The sequence below is a fragment of the Thamnophis elegans genome, chromosome 8, assembly GCF_009769535.1.
Source record: "Thamnophis elegans isolate rThaEle1 chromosome 8, rThaEle1.pri, whole genome shotgun sequence".
Lineage (NCBI taxonomy): Eukaryota > Metazoa > Chordata > Lepidosauria > Squamata > Colubridae > Thamnophis > Thamnophis elegans.
Genome location: NC_045548.1, coordinates 54,585,819 through 54,608,342, shown reverse-complemented (window position 1 = coordinate 54,608,342; position 22,524 = coordinate 54,585,819). Strand labels below are relative to the sequence as shown.

The following is a 22,524-nucleotide window of genomic DNA, read 5'->3' as shown; positions in this document are numbered from 1 at the left end:
ATGTGTCACCTCTGGCCCGCATGCCATAGGTTCCCCATTACAACTCTAGAGACTTACCTATCGAAGAGCCGTGCTGGTTAGAATGCAGTATTGCAGGCTAATTCTGCCAACTGCCAGTAGTTCGATTCTGACCAGCTCAAGGTTGACTCAGGGTTCCAGCCTTCTGAGGTTGGTAAAATGAGGACTCAGATTGTTGGGGGGCAATATGGTGACTCTGTAAGCCACTTAGAAAGGGTTGTAAAGCACTGTAAAGTGGTATATCAATCTAAGAGCTATTGCTATTATTACTCTACCATGGGCAGTAACTCTCTAGTTCAAAGTTTCTTTGCAGCTAAACCTTTTCTCGTTTTGCCAAAAATTACAGGGAAGGTTCTGCTACATCTATACAGCTGAAAAGCTAGCTAAGTTTTCCCAATGGAACTTAATGTGGGACATACTACACAAAAGATGTTCAAGAAATGATGCAAATACCACAAATTGGGTGACCAAGAGAAAAGGTCCTACTGAATGTCTGCATTGATTCAGCGGTTCAGTTTTCATATAAACATGTACAATGTTGGGCTGTTACTCAACCGAAATCTGTACTTGGAGGCAGATCCAATTGTAGATCAGGCTGCTAGATACCCAAGTGAAACTATAAACATAAAGCTAACACCAAACTCAGCAAATTTGTAAAAAAAAAGAAAAGAAATAACAAGGGTTTGACATCCCTTTAGTCTCTGGCATGATTCATGCCATTTTTTTATTTCAAAGCTCACATTACAATTGAAATGCCAAGCCTTATAGATAAGTAATAATCAAAAAGATTAGACTAAAGAAAAAAATATGCAAACCCACCAAAAACTGGAAGCATGTTGAATATAAATTTCTTGGAGTAATAAAAACAACAGTAATGTTAGTTCAAAGATCTACCCTGGGGTGGCAATTCTGTCTCCATGAAGTGAAACACCATTTAATATAAAAACTTTAAAACAAATAAAAAAAATCATATCCCCATTTTTAACATTTCATTCAGATTCATTTGGAATAAATCAAATTTATTTGTAGGAAACTTCAAATTGGCAGAATAACCTAACAAGAATGTGTGTCAGCTATCATGGCTGTTTTCTTAAAATCCAAGAGCAATTCCTACATACTATAGATTGGAGCCAATATGACAGAAGTAAATAAATTACATCTCAGGAACAACAAGAGTATCGATAGGTCTACGATGCAACTTTTGACCCACCAGATCAAACATAGCATTTCTGCTACTTAATATAATTGGATTGTTATTTGACAAACTTCAACTTTAAATGTCAAATAGGCATCAAAATAGGATGAGGTACCACATGTCCATGGCAAGTGGGCTATGATCAACTTGTATAATTGAGAGTATAATTGGTGTCAGCTCGACTGTCATGATTGGAAAATTGCCTGAGGCAATAATGCAAGCTACTAGCAACAGAAGTGTGAATCTTTAGTTCTGCTCAAATCACAGATATGTAGTGAGGACTTCATCTCAAAGTATATTTTTGTCTGTTTGCTTTAAACCAGTGGAGATATTATTAATTACAAAATAATAAAGATGAGTAAGTTACCGCAATGTAAAAAAATTATAGACTTGTATCAAGATTTAAAGAAGACTTAACATAATTCTTCAGAAGAATATATATATATATATATATATATATATATATATATATATATATATATATATATATATATATATATATATATAAACAATATATATATATTGTTTCAGTAAGTGGATTGATTGGCTGTGTAGTTGTATCATGATTGGTAGATTGGTGCTGATTGGTGCTGGCTGTGTGTTTGTTGTTTTTTTGTGTTGTAACGGCCTGGGTCATTTGTTGACTAGGGCAGGTTTCCAGATGTCTGGTAGGCGGGAGGTATCGTCACGTTTATTCATGTTGTAGGGGTGTTTCTCTATTTTGATAGCTTCCATAATTGTGCTTCCACATGTGTACTGGACCCGTGCCCCTCCTGGCTGGTCGCTAACAGCAGGGAGGTGACACGGGGCTGGATCCAGGCGGTTGTTACCGCCTCCCTTCGGGAGGGGTTCTTTCCCCCCGCTCTAAAGGCGGCGGTGGTGAGACCCCTTCTGAAGAAGCCATCTCTGGATCCAGCCGTTTTAAACAACTATCGTCCAGTCTCCAACCTCCCCTTTGTGGGGAAGGTTGTTGAGAAGGTGGTAGCCTTTCAGCTCCGGCGGTCCTTGGAGGAAACCGATTATCTAGATCCCTTCCAGTCAGGATTTAGGCCGGGCTACAGCACAAAAACCGCTTTGGTCGCATTGATCGATGACCTCTGGAGAGCCAGGGATGGAGGTTATGCCTCCGTCCTAGTGCTCCTTGACCTCTCAGCGGCTTTCGATACCATCGACCATGGTATCCTTCTGCGACGACTGCAGAAGGTGGGGGTGGGAGGCACTGTCCTACGGTGGTTCTCCTCTTACCTCTCGGACAGGTCGCAGTCGGTGTTGGTCGGAGGGCAGAGATCGACCCCTAGGCCCCTGAATTATGGGGTGCCGCAGGGTTCGGTCCTGTCCCCCCTCCTGTTTAATATCTACATGAAGCCGCTGGGTGAGATCATTCGACGGCACGGGATAAAATACCATCAGCATGCGGACTATACGCAGCTGTATCTGTCCGCCCCGTGCCAACTCAGTGAAGCAGTTGACGTGATGTGCCAGAGCCTCGAGGCTGTTAGGGACTGGATGGGGGTTAACAAGCTTGTACTCAATCCAGATAAGACTGAGTGGCTGGTGTGTTTCCCTCCTACTAATTGGCCAAGTGTTCCATCTCTCAGGCTGGGGGTCAAACAGTACGCCCCTCAGACAGGGTTCGCAATTTGGGAGTCCTCCTGGACCCACAGCTGACTTTTGAACACCACTTGTCGGCTGTGACCAGGGGGGCATTTGCCCAGGTTCGCCTGGTGCACCAGTTGCGTCCCTACCTGAACCGGAGGCCCTCACAACAGTCACTCGCGCCCTTGTGACCTCTAGACTGGACTACTGCAACGTGCTCTACATGGGGCAGCCCTTGAAGAGCATTCGGCGACTTCAGCTTGTCCAGAATGCAGCCGCACGAGCGATCGTGGGTGCACCTCGGTTCACCCACGTAAAACCTATCCTCCGCGAGCTGCACTGGCTGCCTATTGGTCTCCGGATACGCTTCAAGGAGCTAGTCGTCACTTATAAAGCCCTTCATGGTATTGGACCTGGGTACTTGAGAGACCACCTGCTGCCAATTACCTCCACTAGACCGATTAGATCCCACAGATTAGGCCTCCTCCAAATTCCATCAGCCGGCCAGTGTCGACTAGCGACTACCCGGAGGAGAGCCTTCTCTGTGGCTGCTCCGACCCTCTGGAACGAACTCCCCGTGGAGATTCGAACCCTCACCACCCTCCAGGCCTTCCGCAAAGCCCTTAAAACCTGGCTGTTCAGACAGGCCTGGGGCTAAAGAACTATTGCCCCCATCTTGAATTGGTATGACTGTTGTGTATTTTAAATTATGTATTGTTTTTGTGTCGTTTTTAATTTTCTGTTTGTATCCCTCTTCCCTGGTTGAGTTGTGAGCCGCCCTGAGTCCCCTTCGGGAGAAAAGGGCAGCATATAAATAAAATCAACATTCAACATTCAACATTCAATTATTCTCTAGTTGAAGTGTTCAGTTTTGGAGATTAATTTGGTTCCTTCAAAATCAATTTTATGTCCTGTAGCTTTAAGGTGCTGGAAAAAGGAGGAAGTTTTTTCTTTTTTTCTTACTGCGTTCTTGTGTTCTACGACGTGTGCATTTATTCTCCTATTGATGTTTAATAAATAAATTGATGTTTAATAAATTTATAGGCCGCCCAATCCCGAAGGACTCCCCGGCTATTAGTTTGTCCTATGTATGTTGCAGGGCAGATTCTGCATGGTATTTCGTAGACTCCTTGGTTTTCTAGCTGGATTTTGTCTTTGAGGTTTCTTAAGATGTTGGCTATTTTCTGGCCAGTGTTGAAGGCTGTCTTGATTTTGTGTTTGTGGAGAATTTTGCTGATTTTATCTGTGGTGCCTTTGATGTAAGGGAGGACGGCGATGCCGTTGTCCTGTTCTGTGTCTCGGTTCTTGTGGGGAGTCTCCCTTTGGATTAGGTTGGTAATTGTTTTTCTTTGGAATCTGTTGGATACACACATACACATACACACACCTTGGGTTTGCTCAGATATACAAAGATAGCTTATTAGTACATGTAACTGAGCTGATTGTACCTACTGTTGTTATAGAGGATGGAACTGAAGTATATAGAATCAAGGAGACTCACCACACCCAAGACAGCCCTCCGTGCAGTGTATTCTCATTGTAAATTATTTAGGATCTTGACTATGAGTTAAACCAAACATGGCATTAGTCATATACTTTGGCTCTGCATAGTTGCTTTTTCTTCATTAAACAGATAGCAAAATGAGGACAACATAACTTAAAGAGAGCATTAAACCTTGCTTTCCCATTGTCTTCCTTAGAATTCCATTTCTGAACAGATTTTTGGTTTAAAACAATGGAGGTATGTACAGCCAAACCATATGACAAACATAACTGAGTTCAACTCAGGCTGAAATAACTTTTTACTGCAACTACTATATTAATCAGAACCTCGTTTCCACTAAAACATCTTTGAGTCCGCACCTATTTCAACAGGGACAAAATTCTGATTAATTATGTAACCTTATATCTGGTTACTCTGGCCAGGTTCATTGAGTTCAGCATGAAGTAGCTTTAAGGGTAACTTAGTGAAATGGGGATAATATCTATGATGTAGATCATGATCTATGATATGAAAAAGGGAGTATTGGTAATGGTGTTTCTTAAAGAAACATTACAGTGTTCTGAAGAAGAAGAGTGCAAAGAGTGCATTTGAGTTATAAGTGTGGCCAGCTTATAACTCAAACACAAGTTTAACATATTTTAGCAAAGCTACCAAAATACATTTACCTTTGGTCTGAAGCTACTTGCACTGGGCTAAAATTGATGCATTAGTGGGTTTAAAAAAAATGCCAGCCTTCTATATGTTTTGTTCCTTTTAGATATTTATGAGTAATATGAATGCATATAGTTTTTATGTATTTCTTAATAGCTCACATAAAGCAAACTAAGAACCGGACAAAAATAACTCTCATTGCTTGTTGGAAATAGGTCCCTGAAGGTTTAACTCTCTGCATATGATTTTCCCTTAAGAAAATGTGTGGCACTTAAAGATAGTTACTTTCTTTTTATATTGCTCCTCAACTAATACAGAACTGAAAACAACAAGCAGCTACTTTTCTTTTTTCCATTCAATCATGTCCAATTCTTGGAGTCCTTGCAGTGTTCTTGCCAAGTGATTCGCCATTGCCACCATCCCAGGGCTGAGAAAAAGTGACTAGCCCAAGGTCACCCAACTGGCTTTATACCTAAGGCAGACTAAAATTCACAATCTCCTGATTTCTAGCCCGATGATGCCTTAAGCAGTACAGGTAGTCCTCAGCTTAGGATGAAAATTGTAACCAGAACTTCCCTTGCTAAGAGATTCGTGCCCAATTTTATGGCTTTTTTCCCCATGGCCATTAAGTGAACCACCATGTTTGTTAAGTGAAACATGCAATCATTTAATGAATCCAGCTTCCCCTCAGACTCGGAAGCTTGAAAGGTAGTTCATATGACGCTGGGATGTTGTAATCATCATCAATCCATGCCAGTTAATAAGGGCCTGGATTTTAATCATGTGACTGCAAGGACTATGACGTCTGTTAAGTGTGAGAACCAGTGGTGAAATTCAATTTTTTTTACTATTGGTTCTGTGGGCGTGGCTTAGTGGGCGTGGCGGGGGAAGGATATTGCACAATCTCCATTCCCACCCCACTCTGGGGCCAGCCAGAAGTAGTATTTGCCGGTTCTCTGAACTACTCAAAATTTCCGCTACCAGTTCTCCAGAACCTGCCAGAACCTGCTGAATTTCACCCCTGATGAGAACCGATCGTAGGTCTCTTTTTTCAGCACTGTTGTATCTTTGAGCAGTTGTTAAATGAATTGTTGTAAGTCATGGACCACGTATACACCAAACTGAATCTCTATTACATATTAAACGAGTTAGCTGATTTTGTTCAAGAGGCCTGCAAATTATGCTACACTGTGAACAAGAATGATGTTGTCTTTGAAGAACTGTTGATACATGGGAGGTCTTAGAATAAATTATTGGGGCAGCAGATCACCAAGCTCTCCCTTGCCTTGTAAGCAGACTATGTGGTCAACAAAACAAAATATTGTTCAGCGAATAATACCCTGAAGTCAACCCTCCAGTCCCAGTTACAACAGGAAGCCATGTCATAGCATTTTGTGTGTTGAACTGATCCCAAATTTCTCACTCAACTAAGATGAGAGACAAACAGAAAAAAGGGTTTTTTTTATTACTTTTACAGAAATGCCATCTCTCTATCTTCAAAGCACAGCATAGCTTAAAAGAAATAGTGATGTTCAATAAGATGACAAGGATGCTTTTGAACAACAGGCCAAGTCCCCTTTTATGTCCTCTATGACATAAATAATTATTTCCCATAAGTAGAACATTGGAAATGGTGAACTGAAAAATGTTAACTGATTTATTAGGGCAATGCTACCATGTGGTGAGATTGGTGGCCAATAAATTTAATAAAAAAAATTTTAAAAAATGAAATCGTTTTAAGAATAATTGAATGAAGAACTAAAAAATCAGTATGCTATATACAATTGTCCAAATACTATCAGCATGTGCCTTTTTTCTTGTGGCAAACTCTCATATAGAAATAGAAAATTGCAAGGAATCCTATTTATCTGTGCTATTTATTTATATGTTTACATTCACTCCTTCCTCTATTTTGGAGCAAATAATTATTCAAACTCACTGCCATTAATTTCCTGGTCTTCTCCATGGCTTGCTGCCAATATACAAATCAGCTTACAATCACAATAATAATAATCATAATTATTATAGGTGACAGGCTCTCATTAATCCATCTAAAGATCACCAAAGCATTTCATCTTAATTAGGAAGAAGAAACAGTTGAAATTGCCCTGGTTCAAACTCCTACTTGAGACTTAAAGCATCCTTGTATTATTCTGTTCAAAACAGGCGGCTTGTATATCTTGCCATACACAATGGTCCTTTTCAGTTATGGTACTTGATATTCCAGAATATACCCTATCTTTACGTAACTCATACAATATTTGATGCTGCCCTTCCCCACTTTAAATGAGTGGCTCCATGCAGTTAGCAAAGCAAAAGAACAAACAAACATTAAAACAGTAATTTTTAATGAAATTATCCACACGCACACACCCATAAAACAGCCTGAGAGAACTACTGAAAGGAGAGTTAATGACAAATAAGATAAGCTTCTCTAGAATAAGCATCCATTTAGTTATAAAGTTCTTCAGATGGTGGCAGAAAACATACCAGAAAAAAAAATGGATAAAAGTTTCTATAGGTGGGGGAGGGGGACATCCACAAGAAATTTTCTTGCGATTTTCTATTTATTTTTTCTCTGAAGGCAAGGGCATGTATTGTCTCCCAAACATTAGCTCTAATGCCCCATAATAGCTCTAACCCCCTCGTTTTTTCTCTAAAAATTCTTAATATTTCTACAAATATCAGGACTGTTTCAAGCCTTCCTAATATCTCAATCCTGGGTTTGGCTAGTGTCATTCTGGATGCATATAAATGGCATTCCACTTCTTAGTAGAAGAAATGAATTCCATCTGGCCCTTTGAAATATTTCAGTGGAACTTAAAAGGACTTCTTTTCAAAGCTTCTACCTGTTTGACAAATCTAAGCAAAAATACGGTGGATCTCTCAGATTAATTTTGAATGTAAAACCTACAAATGAAATCCTTGAGTGACATGGGCCAACCCAAACCACGGTACTCCTCCCCACCATACGTCCCACCAAAAGAAGTCAACTATTGTGATAGCTGAACTTTACTTCAAAGTGACTGTAGGACATGCAGGACAGATAACAAGGACACTTGTAGGTCTGTTCTCTGGCACCCTGCTTGTCTGAGGCGCCTGCCTCATTTCGTCTATGGAGTCTCCGATGCTTTCTGGGTTTGGTTATTTGCTTGCAGACATGCCATTACCCAACTGGAACTTCAACTGCAACCAAACAACTCTCAGAGAACATCAAGGATGTCACAGTTTAACCTTGAGCTGCATATAAGTGGTCCTTGATTTATGACCACCATTCAAAATGGTTCACCGACAAAAGGGCGAACGACAAAACTGCACCCGACTAAACCGCGGTGACAAAACCGCGTGTTCTAAAGCGCTCTGACGAATGAGCGCTGAATCGCGCCGACAACAGCGTGGCAACAGAAGCACGCTGTAAAACTAAACCTAACCCTAAACCTAAACCTAATCCTAAACGTAACGCTAACCCTAACTCTAAACGTAACACTAAACCTAACCCTAAACCTAACCCTAAACCTAACCCTAACCCTTACCTTAACTTAAATCGCCCTTCTGCCGACGCGCTGTTGTAAATCGCCCTTCTGTTGACACGCTGTTGTCGACACGCTGTTGTCGGTGCGTTGATGACATCGCGGTTTTAGCGACATGGTTTAGCCGGGCGCGGTTTTGTCATTCGCCCTTTTGTCGGGTCACACATTCAAAAACAACATTGTTTAACAGTGATTTGAAGTTACCACAGCGCTGAAACAAGTGACTTACCACCTGTCCTCAGAGTTACGGCTGTCGCACCATCCCTATGGACACATGGACACAATTCATGTGCTCGGAAACTAGCGACATGTATGATGGTTGCAAGGTCCTGCAGTTCCCTGTTCACAATTTGCTATCTTCCCAACCAGATTCTGACAAGCAAAGTCAATGGGGAAGCCAGCAAGGAAGGTTGTGAATTGTGATCATGTGATGTTTCTCCTAATGACCAGGGTGATTTGCTTGATGACTGCAGCAACAAAGTTGTGCAGTCATATGATTCCTCATTTACTGACAACAATTAATTTGCCACCCCCAACTGCGGTCATAAACTGAAGACTATCTGTATGTTCTCTTCTACTGGAAGCACATTATCTACTATCAGGGCCACCCATGGGTAGAATCACAAATTCTCCATGGATCTCTTTCCTGCCTTCTCTTATACTCCCAGAGAGAAAATCATTTTGACTTTAACAAAACAACTTCTAATAACAATGAAAGTTTTTTTTAAACTGCAGTGTAAAATGCAGATAATTGTCAGAGGGATTCGATTGGGAAGGAAAGGACACATATTTCTAGTCACAAATTGTAATAAATTAAAATTACACTCATAAACATTCATTTTACTGGGTTAACAAGCATATAATTCCTTAGCTTTTGATTGAACGTGGGTATTGACTTCAACAATCAAATACTGTAGATTTGGCAGATTACAAAGACCCTAGTTTAGCACTTGGTTTCTCATATATAGGAGGTGTCAAACCACATTAACAACTGGCCAGATAAAAGAGCAGGGGAAATAGAAATGTCCTATCACTCCTTAATTAAACATCAGCTTAGCTGGAAATATTGAAATCCCAGCATAGCTGGTGGGCACCAGGTTGGCAAAGACTGAGCTTTGTCATCACAGTGTATAGCTGTGGCTGATGAAATCATATCCTCATAATTGCCTGCAGGAACAATTCTGCAGCTGGAACAAACACTCTGTGGTGGCAACGTGGATGTTTTCAAGACATCCAAATATAGTTGAAGGAGAGGATGCCAAGTACTTTACCACAGTTCTGCCACCACAATTGATGGCTTTCTGCATTTACTGTAATCCTGATACAATTTTCTTTGCAACACATGCTCCCTCATTTAACACACCACAACGTCTGTAATTCCTTATTTCTCTTGTAACTGCAGCCAGAAAAACAACTCTTCTCCTGTTTTGCTATTATTTTTTTTAAAAATAACAACTGTGGACTAGAACCAGGGGTGGGTTCCTGCCAGTTCTAATCTCTTCTATAGAAGAGTTCCACAAATCTACCGTGTGGTTTAGAACCGGTTCCAGCTCCCTCCCCCTGCCCGTCCGCACCATGCCCCGCCCGTCGCTCACTGATTGGCTGGTTCACCAATCGCTCTGCCCGCCTCTAAGAGTCCTATCTAAACCTTAAAGTCTTAAAGCTGTCAAGTTTGAACACCCCTGGGGTTTTTTTTCTAAAGAGTTAGGGATGCAAGGGTCTTGTAACTTGACAGCTTTAAGACTTGCGTGCTTCAAATGCCAGAGTTTCTGAGCCAACATTTTGGTTGCTAAGCAAGAGCGTTGTTAAGTGAGTTTCACCACATTTTACAAGTTGGCCATGCCCACCCAATCACATGACTGACAAGTCATCCCCACTCAGTCACATGGCTGGCAAGCCACTCCCACCCAGTCACATGGCTGGCAAGCCACTCACGCAAAGCAGGCCACACCTACAGAAGAGGTTCTAAAAAATTTTGAAACCCACCACTGACTAGAACTTACCTTTCCAAAGAAACAGAAACAAAAATCAGAAAAGAATAACTAGATATGGAAAAGTATAATTTTTTGATTTAATGTAGCAAAGAATTGTGTTTATACATTTGAAAATAAGAATCGATAATACCACAACCATAGCATTACTGAGTCAAGGCTATATGCTTCCAGCCACACAGAGGAAATCTATATGAAATTATGCAGTCAATTGTAAGTGATAAAATAGAAATTGTACAGAATTGTGGGGATTTTTTTTGCATTTCATTCAGAAAGACCCCGAGAAAGTTAAACAGAGAAAGCTGACCAGAAATGCAGTCAGTAAAACACTCCTCTGGATATTCCCTTGAACCACAGTCCCCAATGATTTCACAGAGACTTCAAAGCAAATATACATAAACATTTGCTAAATGTGATTCAGTGTTATCTGAATAGGTACCTTATGTCTCAGACAGTAACCAGTTTGCTGCTTCAGGGTGATGCAACTTGTAGTTAGGATCATATGGAAGAGACCAGATGGAGGAATTTCCTTCTGTTTATCAAAAAAGACATTTCCCAAAGGGTATTTCCACTCAATAATTCTTCAGAGTCTGAATGGAATCAGATTTCACCTTAAAAATTCGAGAACAATGCTATAGAACAGGGGTATTGAACCTTGGTTGAACCTTTAGGACTGTGGACTTCAATTCCCAGAATTCCCCAGCCATCCTTACTATAGCAGTTGAAAATTGGGGAAAGGGGAGGAGACAAGAGCTAAATTTCTAGCAGTGGGAGAATGGTTGGCTACAGATAAAATGATTCAAGTAAAAGGACCACATTTGCTTCAATCTCAGATACATCATACCTGAATCCACAATACATAGACTCATCACTGATATTGTGAAGCTGAACTACTTTGAAGCTGATCTTGAAACAACACAAACTCCCATAAAGAAGGGGCAAAATTCTCAGGAAGAGACCTGCTTCAGAATATTCTAATTTCTCCCTAACTCATCTATTCCTTTGCCCTTCCTTCAGTTCAGCTTAACAAGGAACAGGTTCTTTGGACTCATCCTAAACACTTGAATGAATTCATGTTTAATATAACAACATGGATCAACCCATAATTTTTAAAAACCTTAACTTTTATGGGTTTTATCATGATGGAGGTTCATACAGTCCTTCCTCACAATATTGTTCTATTCAAACAACAATTAGCTCAATTAAGTCAGCCAACCAGAACTCAATGTAACATACACACACACACACACACAAAATACTTGCACACACAACCATTCACACACCACACCTTGCCCCTCTGATGGATCCTGGGCACCACTTAGTCAAGCATTGAATTCTTTTCAATTATTGCAGTGTGCTATAAGGTCAAATTCTCTTTGAAAAAAACGATTCTAATTCCAGTTGAATCATCTCAGAACTGCTAACATTTTTTACTGGCATGGATGAAAGAAAACATATTTCAGTGCTTTAGCAGATATACAGGCACTAGTCTGCTTCTAGGAGAATTTCACCACATCATTTTGGAGAGATGGATCTAAAGGTAGTTTTCTGCTCTGTTTACCTGTTCAGACACAATAGAATATTCTCTGAAGAAGGATGTTCCTCTTCTTTGCTTTACACAATTGATCTTTCAAGTGAAATTAAATGGGGAGCTAATCAGATAAAAGGCATTTTCAGCTGCATGGTCTATTATGGGGCATGGCCTCCTATAAAACTTACATGGAATTCTTACTACTATTGGTTCAACATCAGGTAATTTCAATCCAATTCAATGTACCCGTTACCTACTGTTCTGTTTATATGTATTATTTTTAAAATCTTCATTTTATAATCTTGATCATGCAAAATTACATTGTTTTTTTTCTATTACATCAATAAGACCCAGTTCACAAGCAAAATGCATATAAACCCTCATCAATCCTAGACTGTAAATCTGGGATAGTTGATGGTGTCTTTCCATCATAAAAGGTTTTTTTGGTTGCTATCCTTTATGTTCAATATATTTACAGCTTTTATATAATGAGGATTCCAATTTGGGATATACAATTCAAATCACATTCACATCTATAAATTAGATTACTGTTCACAAAAATGTGCAGATGTTAGTCCAAAACAGGGGCACAGCAGATATGTATTATTCCCTTTATCATTTTTCACTTTCAACATGATGAAATTGACAAGTATCCTTTCCAATGCTCAATTTTCCACAATTAAGACTGAAAATCTTCTAGTCTATTGCCCCCCCTGGCATGCACCCCCCATGGATACATATGCATCCCCCCACTCATGTGCAGCAGATACCTGCTGACCAGCTGGCCAGCAGGAGGCATGCACACATGTGCAGTGGGCTGAACTAGGGCAATGGCTCATGTGCCCACAGAGAGGGCACTGCGTGCCACCTGTGCCACATATGCCATAGGTTCGCTATCACGGGTATAGGGACTCCTGCTTGAGTCCCTATACCCGTGGACTAGATTACCTCCAAGATCCCTTCCAGTTCTATTCTGATTGATTGATCAAAACACCATATGAAAAACTAAGAATTATAATCAAATAAAAATAAATTTAAAAACCTGGAATGGTCTTCATCTAGTAATAAAATAGTGCCAACGTAGGTGCCTGTTGAGCTTCTCTGGGAAGAAAAGTCCAAAAATAGGATAATACCAAAGAAAAACCTCCCTCTTTGGAAAGGCCCACCTCATCTCCTTTGATGAAGGGATCTAATTTAGATGGTCTTATAGTCTTGGTAGGTACACATGGGAGAGGATGCTCCTTCAGGTAACCTGGTCATAAGTCAAGAAACATATATGCAGCTCATTAAGTTTACTCAGAGATACATATCTGAGGTAAATAGAGGCTCATATGACTTCTGTGTAAGCACAATTAATTCTCTCCATATTCGATCTAACTCCCAGTCACCATCACAAGAGATGTGTTATATAAAATATTTAAAGATCTGGCTACCAGTTATAGTAACTCATTACAGCAAACTGAATATCTAAAATCAGTCTGAAGGACATATATGATTCTATGTAAAGATTACTAAAGTAATTTTTAACATGAAAAAAAAGAGTTCAATGACAAAAGAGTTTTTAAGCTATGCAGAGGAATTCTCCTCAATTCTTTGGGGGAGGGGAGACGTATCGGAAATCAAACTATGTAAGAACAGAGAAAGTAAATTGAGGCCACATCAAAACACAGAGAAGGAAAAGGAAAGTCTGAAGCATTCTCAGATTTCAGCTGGATTTCACTCTTGCTATTCAGCAGTGATAGCCTGCATTACAAATGGAGAATCACAATACAAGCATTCTTCTCCAGAGAGTGAAATTCAGTATCTATTGCAAATTTCTCAGATGCAACAGAAGATGAACTACATCTAACCTTGAACAAGGGGGAAAGAAACACTAGAAGAATAAGGCAACAGTATTTTGATTATTCCACAAAATATACAGGAATAAGCCACAAAGGCATGTTCAAGATCCGCAGCTGAACTCATATTCTCAAAGGACACAAGCACTTTAACTAGCAGAGATCATTGGGGATTTTATCCACCGAAGAGACTTTCTCTCCAACAACTTCTCCCACAGAAGAATTTGGGCAATGGAGGACAGAGTTTCTTCTGCAATAGATTCATATATATATATATATATATATATATATATAGATAGATAGATAGATAGATAGATAGATAGATCAGATAGATAGATAGATAGAGATAGAGATAGAGATAGAGATAGAGATAGAGATAGAGATAGAGATAGAGATAGAGATAGATATAGCCACAACTTGATCATCCTTGCCAGAGAATAAACCTTTTGACAAGTCCAGAGAATATTTGAAGAGACCTGCAAAACATTGCCTTTTCTTCTCTGGTGTCCTTTCTCCCTTACAATAATACACATAATACACACTGGGTATGCACAAGATGAAATGTACTGGTTTTGGAAATGAGCCAACAACTGCAAATGAAACCCGGATTATTTTAAAAATACCATTCCCTAAAATCATGAATTATGATTCCAGTGTTCTCATAATCCTAATTTACAAGGAAGACTGTTCATCTTCCTTTTCCCTTCCCAGAGGAAAAAAACAACAACAACTGCATCCACCTCTTCCCACAACATAATCCAAATTCCATTGGATCTATCAAACACAACTCAGCTGATGCCAGGCGGATCTGCAAACACAATCCAAAACTGTCACATTCAGAATCACCATGGTATCATGTTCTCCTAGAGTCCAGCATTGAATTCAACAGACCGAAAGCCACGAAGGAGAGGTTTGAATGATAAATACACCAGTTTAATAACTGGAGTGCTAAATCATCACTCTAACTCTCTTGCCTCCCCGCTTCAAAAATTGTTTTTACGCTCCTCTCTTTCAGAGTTTTTCCTGTCTTATTCCATTTTTTGCCATTTGCAATTTTCGGACAGATTTTTTTGTTTAAATAAAACCGTATCCCAAGAGTTATCCCTAGCCTTTCCAAAGAACTAAGGCCCCCTCCAGTTCAAAAGCCTGTTTCCCATCCACACACACACGGCCAAATCCCAGGAGGAAAAAACATTTTCTACCCGTTAAATAAAAATATAATGGTTCTCTCTGCCCTTCCCCTCCCCCCGTTTCACATACCATTAAGCAGGGCGCCCCTCCTGTTTAAAAAGTTTTGATCTTTGCAAATGACCTTAGCAAAACTTCTGCGCAGCAGATGTGGGAACAGCGGGGGCGTCTCATCCTTTCCTCCCGCTCCGGATTGATCCCCGTCCCGCCGCCCTTCTTTCTCCAAGTCGAGGCCGAAGCCAGTTTCCGAACCAAGAAACTGGGATGTCGGTGCTGATTTTTAAAACCAGCTCCCCTCCCATCGCCCCAGGATCCAGCTAGAAATTGCCCGTTCAGGCAGAACGGCAAAGAAGGGGAAAGTTCCCCAAGAGTTAAGAGCAGGAAAGGAGAGGCACCCGCTGACCCAGTGGACGGAAACCGTCCGGATCCAACACAAGCGCCCCTCGCAACAGCCTCTTGCCCTGCTTCCCCGCTCCCCAAATGACACGAAAACAAACCCCCTTACCGTCTCGCCCGAGACGCAGGCCGACAAGGCGAAGGCAAGCACCATCCACACGTTCCACATTATCCCCACGTTGCAGCTCTCGCTCCGGCCCGCCACGGAAAAGGAGAGGCGTGAAGAGACGCCCCGCAGATTCCCCCGAAGGAGCGATCCTCACAAACCCCGGGGCAAAGCGCTGACTAACGATCCGGCCGGGAGCGACGGCCTTTCGTTGGCTCCCCTTTCGCTTCTCCTGCCTCTCTCTTTCTCTCTCGGCTGTTTTCCCCCGTTGCTCCTCACTTGTCGGCGTGCTTCAGGGCGGAGTTGACCGGGGGAACGGAGGGGGTGGTTGGTTGGTTGGATGGTTGGTTGGTTGGATGGATAGATAGGTGGGTGGGTGGGCTGCTGCCCGATGGTCCGCGGGCCCGAGACCTCGCCTGCCCGGCTCTCCCGCTCTCTCGAGGCTGCGGGCGCAAAGAAGAAAGTTTGCAGTCCGGGCGGCAGCAGCAGCGGCGGCGGCGGCGGAGCAACCGAGGCGCGCGCGCTCCCGAGCGTTTTCCTCGCTTTCCCCCTCTGGAGGATGGGAAGGAAAAGCCAAGCCGAGCCAGGCGAGCCGGTCCTCCTTAGCTGCTTCCACTCCGCCTGGCCTCGCTTTTCTTCCGCCGTCTGCGAGAAGCGACTCCTAGTTAAAGCCTGGCGAAATTCCTGCAGGATTACAACACAGATTGGCAGGTCCTTCAGCCACTGGGAGGGCGCTCGCCGCGGCAGCCCCGGCTCGCTTTGGCCTTTTGCGAAGCTCGACTAATCCCTCCCCGGGACCGCTACCCACCTCTCCTCCTCCGCTTCTTCGCCGCCTGTCTGCCCGGCCGGCCGCCCAGCCTCCCCCCCCCCTCCGCTCTCCCGCGCCTGCTGCTCCGCATCCACCTTGGATGCCCCGGGAAAGCGCTCCGCCGCCGGTCCTGGCCGCTCCCATCGAGCGACGCTCTTCCCGACATCGGCACCGGCTCTTCAGCTTCTCCTGTCGTCGGAAAAGGCAGAGTTTTGAGCAAGAGAAAGGCAGAAGTGCCCGCCGGATACTTGCAGAGGTGCAACTTAAAGGGAGGCCACTTTGCTGGTCTTTGCTAATGAAGGAGCATCTCCGTCCAATTGAAGAAGCATGTTGGTTTGCTTGAACTATTTAAATGCCCCATTCAGAGGCAGCTGTATAATGGAATCTTCCCTATGCTTTTTGCTCCAGCATTTTTCATACATGCTCTGTAAATGCTAGAGCATTTTTCGTACATGCTCTGAAGAAGCACTTCCCTCAAGTTTCCAGTCCATGTCTCCGAGAATAATGCTCCCCCTCCCTCCCTTCCTCCCTCCCTCTCTCTGTATGTGTGTTTGTGTATCTTCAAGTCAGTGTTGACTCCCTGTAACTGCCTGGACAAGTCTCTGCAATGTCCTTGGCAAGGTTTTTGAGAAGTGGTTTGCCATTGCTTCCTTTCTAGGACACAGGGAGAGACTGGCCCAAGCTCACCCAGCTGACTTTCTGCCTAAGACAAGACTAGAACTCACAGTCCCCCAGTTTCTATTCTGCTGCCTTAATCACTAGGCCCGTGATGGCGCATTTGACAGCAAGCGAGCCATCAGGTCCAGCGTGGATGCGCACACCGGCCATCTGATTTTTGGCCTTCTGGAAGGCCAGGGGAGGTATTTTTGCCCTCCCCAGGCTTCAGGAAAGCCTCCAGAGTCTGGGAAGGACAAAAAACAGGCCCAACAGGCCAAGCGGAAGTTTGGAAATGATCCATTTTCGGCTTCCAGAGGTCCTCCAGGAGGCCAGGGGTGGTCGTTTTTGCCCTCCCCAGGCTTCAGGAAAGCCTCTGGAGCCTGGGGAGGGCAAAAACTCCCCCCATGTGGCATATGCACAAGACAGGAGTCGTGCGCGCATGCACAAGTGGGCAGAGCCCATTCCATTGTGGGTGTGGGTGCACATACAATTTTGGCACACCTTTACAAAAAGGTTCACCATCACTGCACTAGGCCAAACTGGTACTGACTCCATTCCCTGACCACAGACCATCTCCTCTAGGTAGCTAAGGAAGTGATTGACTACTGAAAACATTTTTTTTTCTTAGCATATGGCCTTTTTTCTTATAGTATTTCCACCTTTCACTACCATGATGGAGTAACAGTATAAGCCTATGTACTTCTCAGTATGAGTTGCTGGAGCAAAAACCAAGCTAGCTGTGCTATTATCATCATTTCCTATCGAGTGCATTGGGTACACAATGCCTATTGTGTACCTGATGTTCTCAATATTGTGCCCTTTGTGTACATTAAACTGGGGCATCTTTTTGGCTTCTTCCAACTGGCATTTACATCCTTAATAATTTCCCTAGAAAGTTGGTTGGATTCCAGAGGAGGCTATTACTGTGCCATCCTCCTATTTATTGATCTAATTTCACAGAAGGGACGTGGGATCCAGGACAAAGCCTTTTACTGAAAATCTCTCATTTGGTCTTTTTTTTCCTACAAAAAAAAAAAGTATTGACGTACTGTACTGCTCTATCATTACGTGAATGGCATTTGTTTCTGGGGTGAGCTTTTTCCTTTCTCATTTTTTTTCTAAAATTGAGACAGCAGCTATATTAAATTAATATTGACAGCGAAAGCAGACATTATAAACACCCTGAATAAGAGGGAAACCAAACTGATCAGAAATATTTATCTAGAGCAATAATCAGTTTCTGCCTATTTGGTTCCCATGGTATTGTACCATAAAAAAATCCAAAAAGATATGACTTTAAATAAACGTTGCTATACAAACCAATAAGGAAGCATGTTCAATCCACAGCTCTTGGGGCACATGCAGTCCTGAATAGCTAAGTAATTAAAAAAAATAAGGGAAGTTTGCTGTTTGTACACATTAATTACATTATATATTTTAAATGCAGCCCAAGACAATTCCTTTTCACTCCTATACAGTCCAGACAAGCCAAAAGATTGGACATACATACTGATAATATTGCAGAAGGAATAGTCCCAGCTAAAGTACTAAATGTCGAGCTAGGAAGAACCAGGAGTTCTATAAATGGGAAATATATTTAAGATTATTATCACACAAAAAAAAGGAAATTGCTAATGAAATTGGAAACAAAAAGGTTTTAAATGAGAACTAAAATTTCAATATAGTTAAAGCTGTATTTCAAACAATTATAGTATTCTAATGTTCCTTCTTATACCACTAGCATAGTTTGTTTAGCCATTATCACTCTTCACTTCCCAAATTTTGGTCTCTGTTAACTCTTGATCCCTTTTAGTCAGAATTTTCTGTATATACACATGGTTCAATATCTTTATCGCACCCTCATTTGCAGCAATGGCCATTCTGTTACATGCTGCTTTTTAAATCATCCATAGCCTTTTCCACTTCATCATCATCCACTTCTTTTTATATGCTTCCCACATATGTAATTTCACAACACTTTTTCACATTCTTTATTAGAATATTTTTAATCCATACCAAACAGCTTCCACATCCTGTTTCTTAAGTTTACTTTCTACTTATTCTCTTGAGAGATGTTAAGAGAAGTTTACACTGTGCTGGTGGGACCACACTTGGAATATGTTGCCCAGTTCCAGTCACCATGATACAATAGAGATGTTGAGACCCTAAAAAATGCTCAAAGAAGAGCAACAAAGATAATAAAGGATTTGGACACTAAATTGTATGATAAATAGTTGAGGAGATTAGGTACGTCCAGCTTATTGAAGAGAAGGATTAGGGAGAACATGTTAACTGCCTTCCCGTACTTGACAGGCTATCAAAAAGAAGAGAGGATTGACTTATTCTCTAAGTTTAAGGCCATAGGGCAGGGTCAGAAGTAATTGATGGAAAGTTGTTAAAGAGAGGTCCAACCTAGAAATAAGGATAAATTTTCGGGCAGTGAGAACAATTAATAAATTGAATGGCTTGCCTCCTAAGGTTTTGGGCGCTCCCACACTGGAGGTTTTCAGATAGGCTGGACAGCCATTTGACTGATTGTATAAGGCTTTTGCCTTGAGCAGTGGGTTGTCCTAGAAGACGTCAGAGGTCCCTTTCAAACTACGATTATATGATTTTATGATTCATTGCTTAGTGGGATCTTGTGACAAAGATGGGTAACCTGGGGGCTTCCAAAAATACAACTCATCACAGCTACCACCAGCATGGTCACTCTATTTATAACTTCTAGTAGTCATCTTGACAATGGAAGCTGTACCTATGCCTCACTGAATTATTTATGGTTTACTTCTGAAGTACAATACAATAACAGAGTTGGAAGGGACGTTGGAGGTCTTCTAGTCCAACCCCCTGCCTAGGCAGGAAACCCTATACAGTTTCAGCCAAATGGCTATTCAACATATTCTTAAAGACTTCCAGTCTTGGGGCATTCACAACTTCTGGAGGCAAGCTGTTCTTATTTTTAATTTTTATTTTCTCCTGGAGTGACAGTTTAAATATATATTTTAAATAGTAGAATTATTAATATGTTACAGATTTTTAAACAGCTGAAATTCAGATTCCTGATTTCAACAGTTGCTGTACTTGCCATGGGTCCACTCATGCTTTCTTGGGGAAAAGACTCACTGAATTCAGCAGAACTTATTTTCACAAAGGTGTATTTATAACTGATTAGAAAGGGAATCAAGTTTCTTTTTCAACCCATGAACAAACTTTGAGATGTCTTGGTCAGCAGCATCTAGAGAACCAGAAGAGCAGATTCAATGCCCTGCAACAGCAGTAAAACCAGCACTACAAAAGTATTTGGTACTAGTCAACATTTGTTGTAGAAACCATCAATGGTTTTCTCTCCTCCGGAAATGGAAGAGAGCTAGAACTGGACTCACATGAAAAGTATTAAGAAGTTATTAGTCCTCCTTCAAACCTTCAAAGAATCTCAACAAAGAACAAAGTGGGGGATAATTGATTTTTAGCAATTAGGGAAATCATTATCTGAAAGCCAGAAATTCAATTTCCTGTTGTGTATTATATATGTGCATGCACACAGATATGTACTAGTAAAGTAGAATTACAAACATGCATTTCAAAAATGATTAAACAGCTCAAATTTATTAGAACTCATGCTTGTAATTAATTGATTAATTACATGTCATCAAGTAATTTTTAACTCCTAGCAACAGCATACAAATTGCAGTAGCTATTTCATTTTTTAAAAAAATCTTTAAAAAACATTTCTTTAGCTTATGTGAGTGCCCACTCAACATGCTTCATAACACGTCTCCTTTCCGTGAGCTATTAAAATTGAATTAGTAATTGTAGAAAGGAAATATTAACTTAACAAGACAAACATATCATGGACGTTCTCTGAATAGTAGCTCCCTAGATTTATTTTGCTCCAGGCAAGTTGGAGCCAGAATACAATTAACTAATTGTTAATCCTGGAAAATGAAAGAAGTGTGCTTTTAAGTGACTATCTATATGGCAGATTGGCTCAAAAAGTTATTTGTGGTACTTGGGGAGCTTTTGGTTCTTTTTCTGTATTGAATAGATTTATATGTGGTGCAGCATCATGGATTGTGTTGCCAGGGCATTGCCTCTTTAGGAATGGATAGTACATCTAGAGATGAGATGCAGCTGGAACAGTGGGAAAGGATTTAACAGATCCAGCAATTCAGGCAACCTACATGCTCTTTGTATTGATCAGGACAGTTTCATGTGTTGTACGATAACAAAATCTGCCCTGCTAGAGTTCATTTATATCTAATGATTGATTCTGAGGAAAAAAAATGTTTATGTCCTTCTGCATCTCACATGCTGTCGGAACAGCTTATAATTTAAATAATAGGAAAAACAACAAAATACCAATAAAGTAACAGATACAGGACTCTTCAACAAGGCTAAATTAAGTGATGGACCTATGGCTAAAAAAAAATATCTACACTTGTGTAATAACCTTTGACTAAATGCTGATCAGTCTCTGCACTGGACTTTCCACACATCCACAGTACAATTCTTGTAGCTATAACTTCAGACATCTTGGGCCCACAATTGTGGAACAGCGTGGTACATCTGCTCAAGCAAAAGCTGTGCTAAGCACGCTAGTGCCCTCTGATGATATACTTTCAAATACCCATTGCTGTAATCCTTATCTGATTCCCACAGCTGTTGTCAATCCATAAGAACTTTCTTCAATGAAGCTACAATAGGCCCAGTTTCCTTTGTCCTCCATTTCTAAGGGGGCTACTGCAACTGTCAGGAAGATACTGGCAGCTGTACAACCCGAACAGACCATAATGTAGACAACTAGCAGCATCTAGCCAGCTTGGCTAATCTTAAAAAAAAATAAGGAGGGTCAGAACTGATTAGTATTTGGATAGAAAACTGGCAGGAAAGGTTATAGACTGCATGGGGGTGGTTGTTTGTGTGCGTGTGTACATGTTTTAACATTCTGGAATGGAAGGCAGCAATGGCAAACCATTTCCATGGTGTTGCCAAGAAAACTACAGAGATGTATCCATATAATCAGCAGGAGTCAAGCATAACTGAAACCAGGTTTTCTCTTTTTTGGACAATATTTTTGGTGCCAAAGCTTGGGTTACTTAAGAGATTGGGATGTTGTTACATACAGTATGTAAATATATTATTTCATCCTCTTCCTTCCAACAGGTCATTAGGAGGGAGAGGGAAGCAATAAGATTTCATTCTCCCTTCCAACAGCTTTGTTTGAAGGTTGCTTATTCTGTACTGTACATCAGTAATTTTGAGTAGATTCCCTGGGAGACAAGGAGAAGCCAAGGTCTGCTCTCAGTACTATAATTTTGAAAGGATCATTGAGAAAGAATTATTTCATAAAAGCGAATTTATCTGCTTGATAAACTATACCAGGGGTCAGCAACCTGTGGCTCTGGAGCCACATGTGGTTCTTTCATCCCTCTGCTGTGGCCCCCTGTTGCCGGTCGGCGCCACAATTTTGAGAGGAACTTCCAGTTGGGGGCGCGCACACCAGGAGGAGACTCTA

At 41.4% G+C, this 22,524-nt stretch overlaps 1 protein-coding gene across 2 annotated transcripts in view; it reads right to left on the bottom strand.

The window, feature by feature from the left end:
- The window catches only part of SDC2 (syndecan 2), an 80,355-nt gene extending 64,158 nt beyond the window's left edge, over positions 1 to 16,197 (bottom strand). The window contains exon 1 of one of the 2 annotated variants that reach the window (XM_032222467.1): positions 15,548 to 16,197. In XM_032222467.1, the coding sequence (XP_032078358.1) occupies positions 15,548 to 15,607 (60 nt within the window). In that variant the 5' untranslated portion in view covers positions 15,608 to 16,197. The remainder of the gene's footprint in view (positions 1 to 15,547) is intronic. The other variant, XM_032222466.1, reaches the window with a different exon arrangement.
- Between the last annotated feature and the right edge of the window lie 6,327 nt (positions 16,198 to 22,524).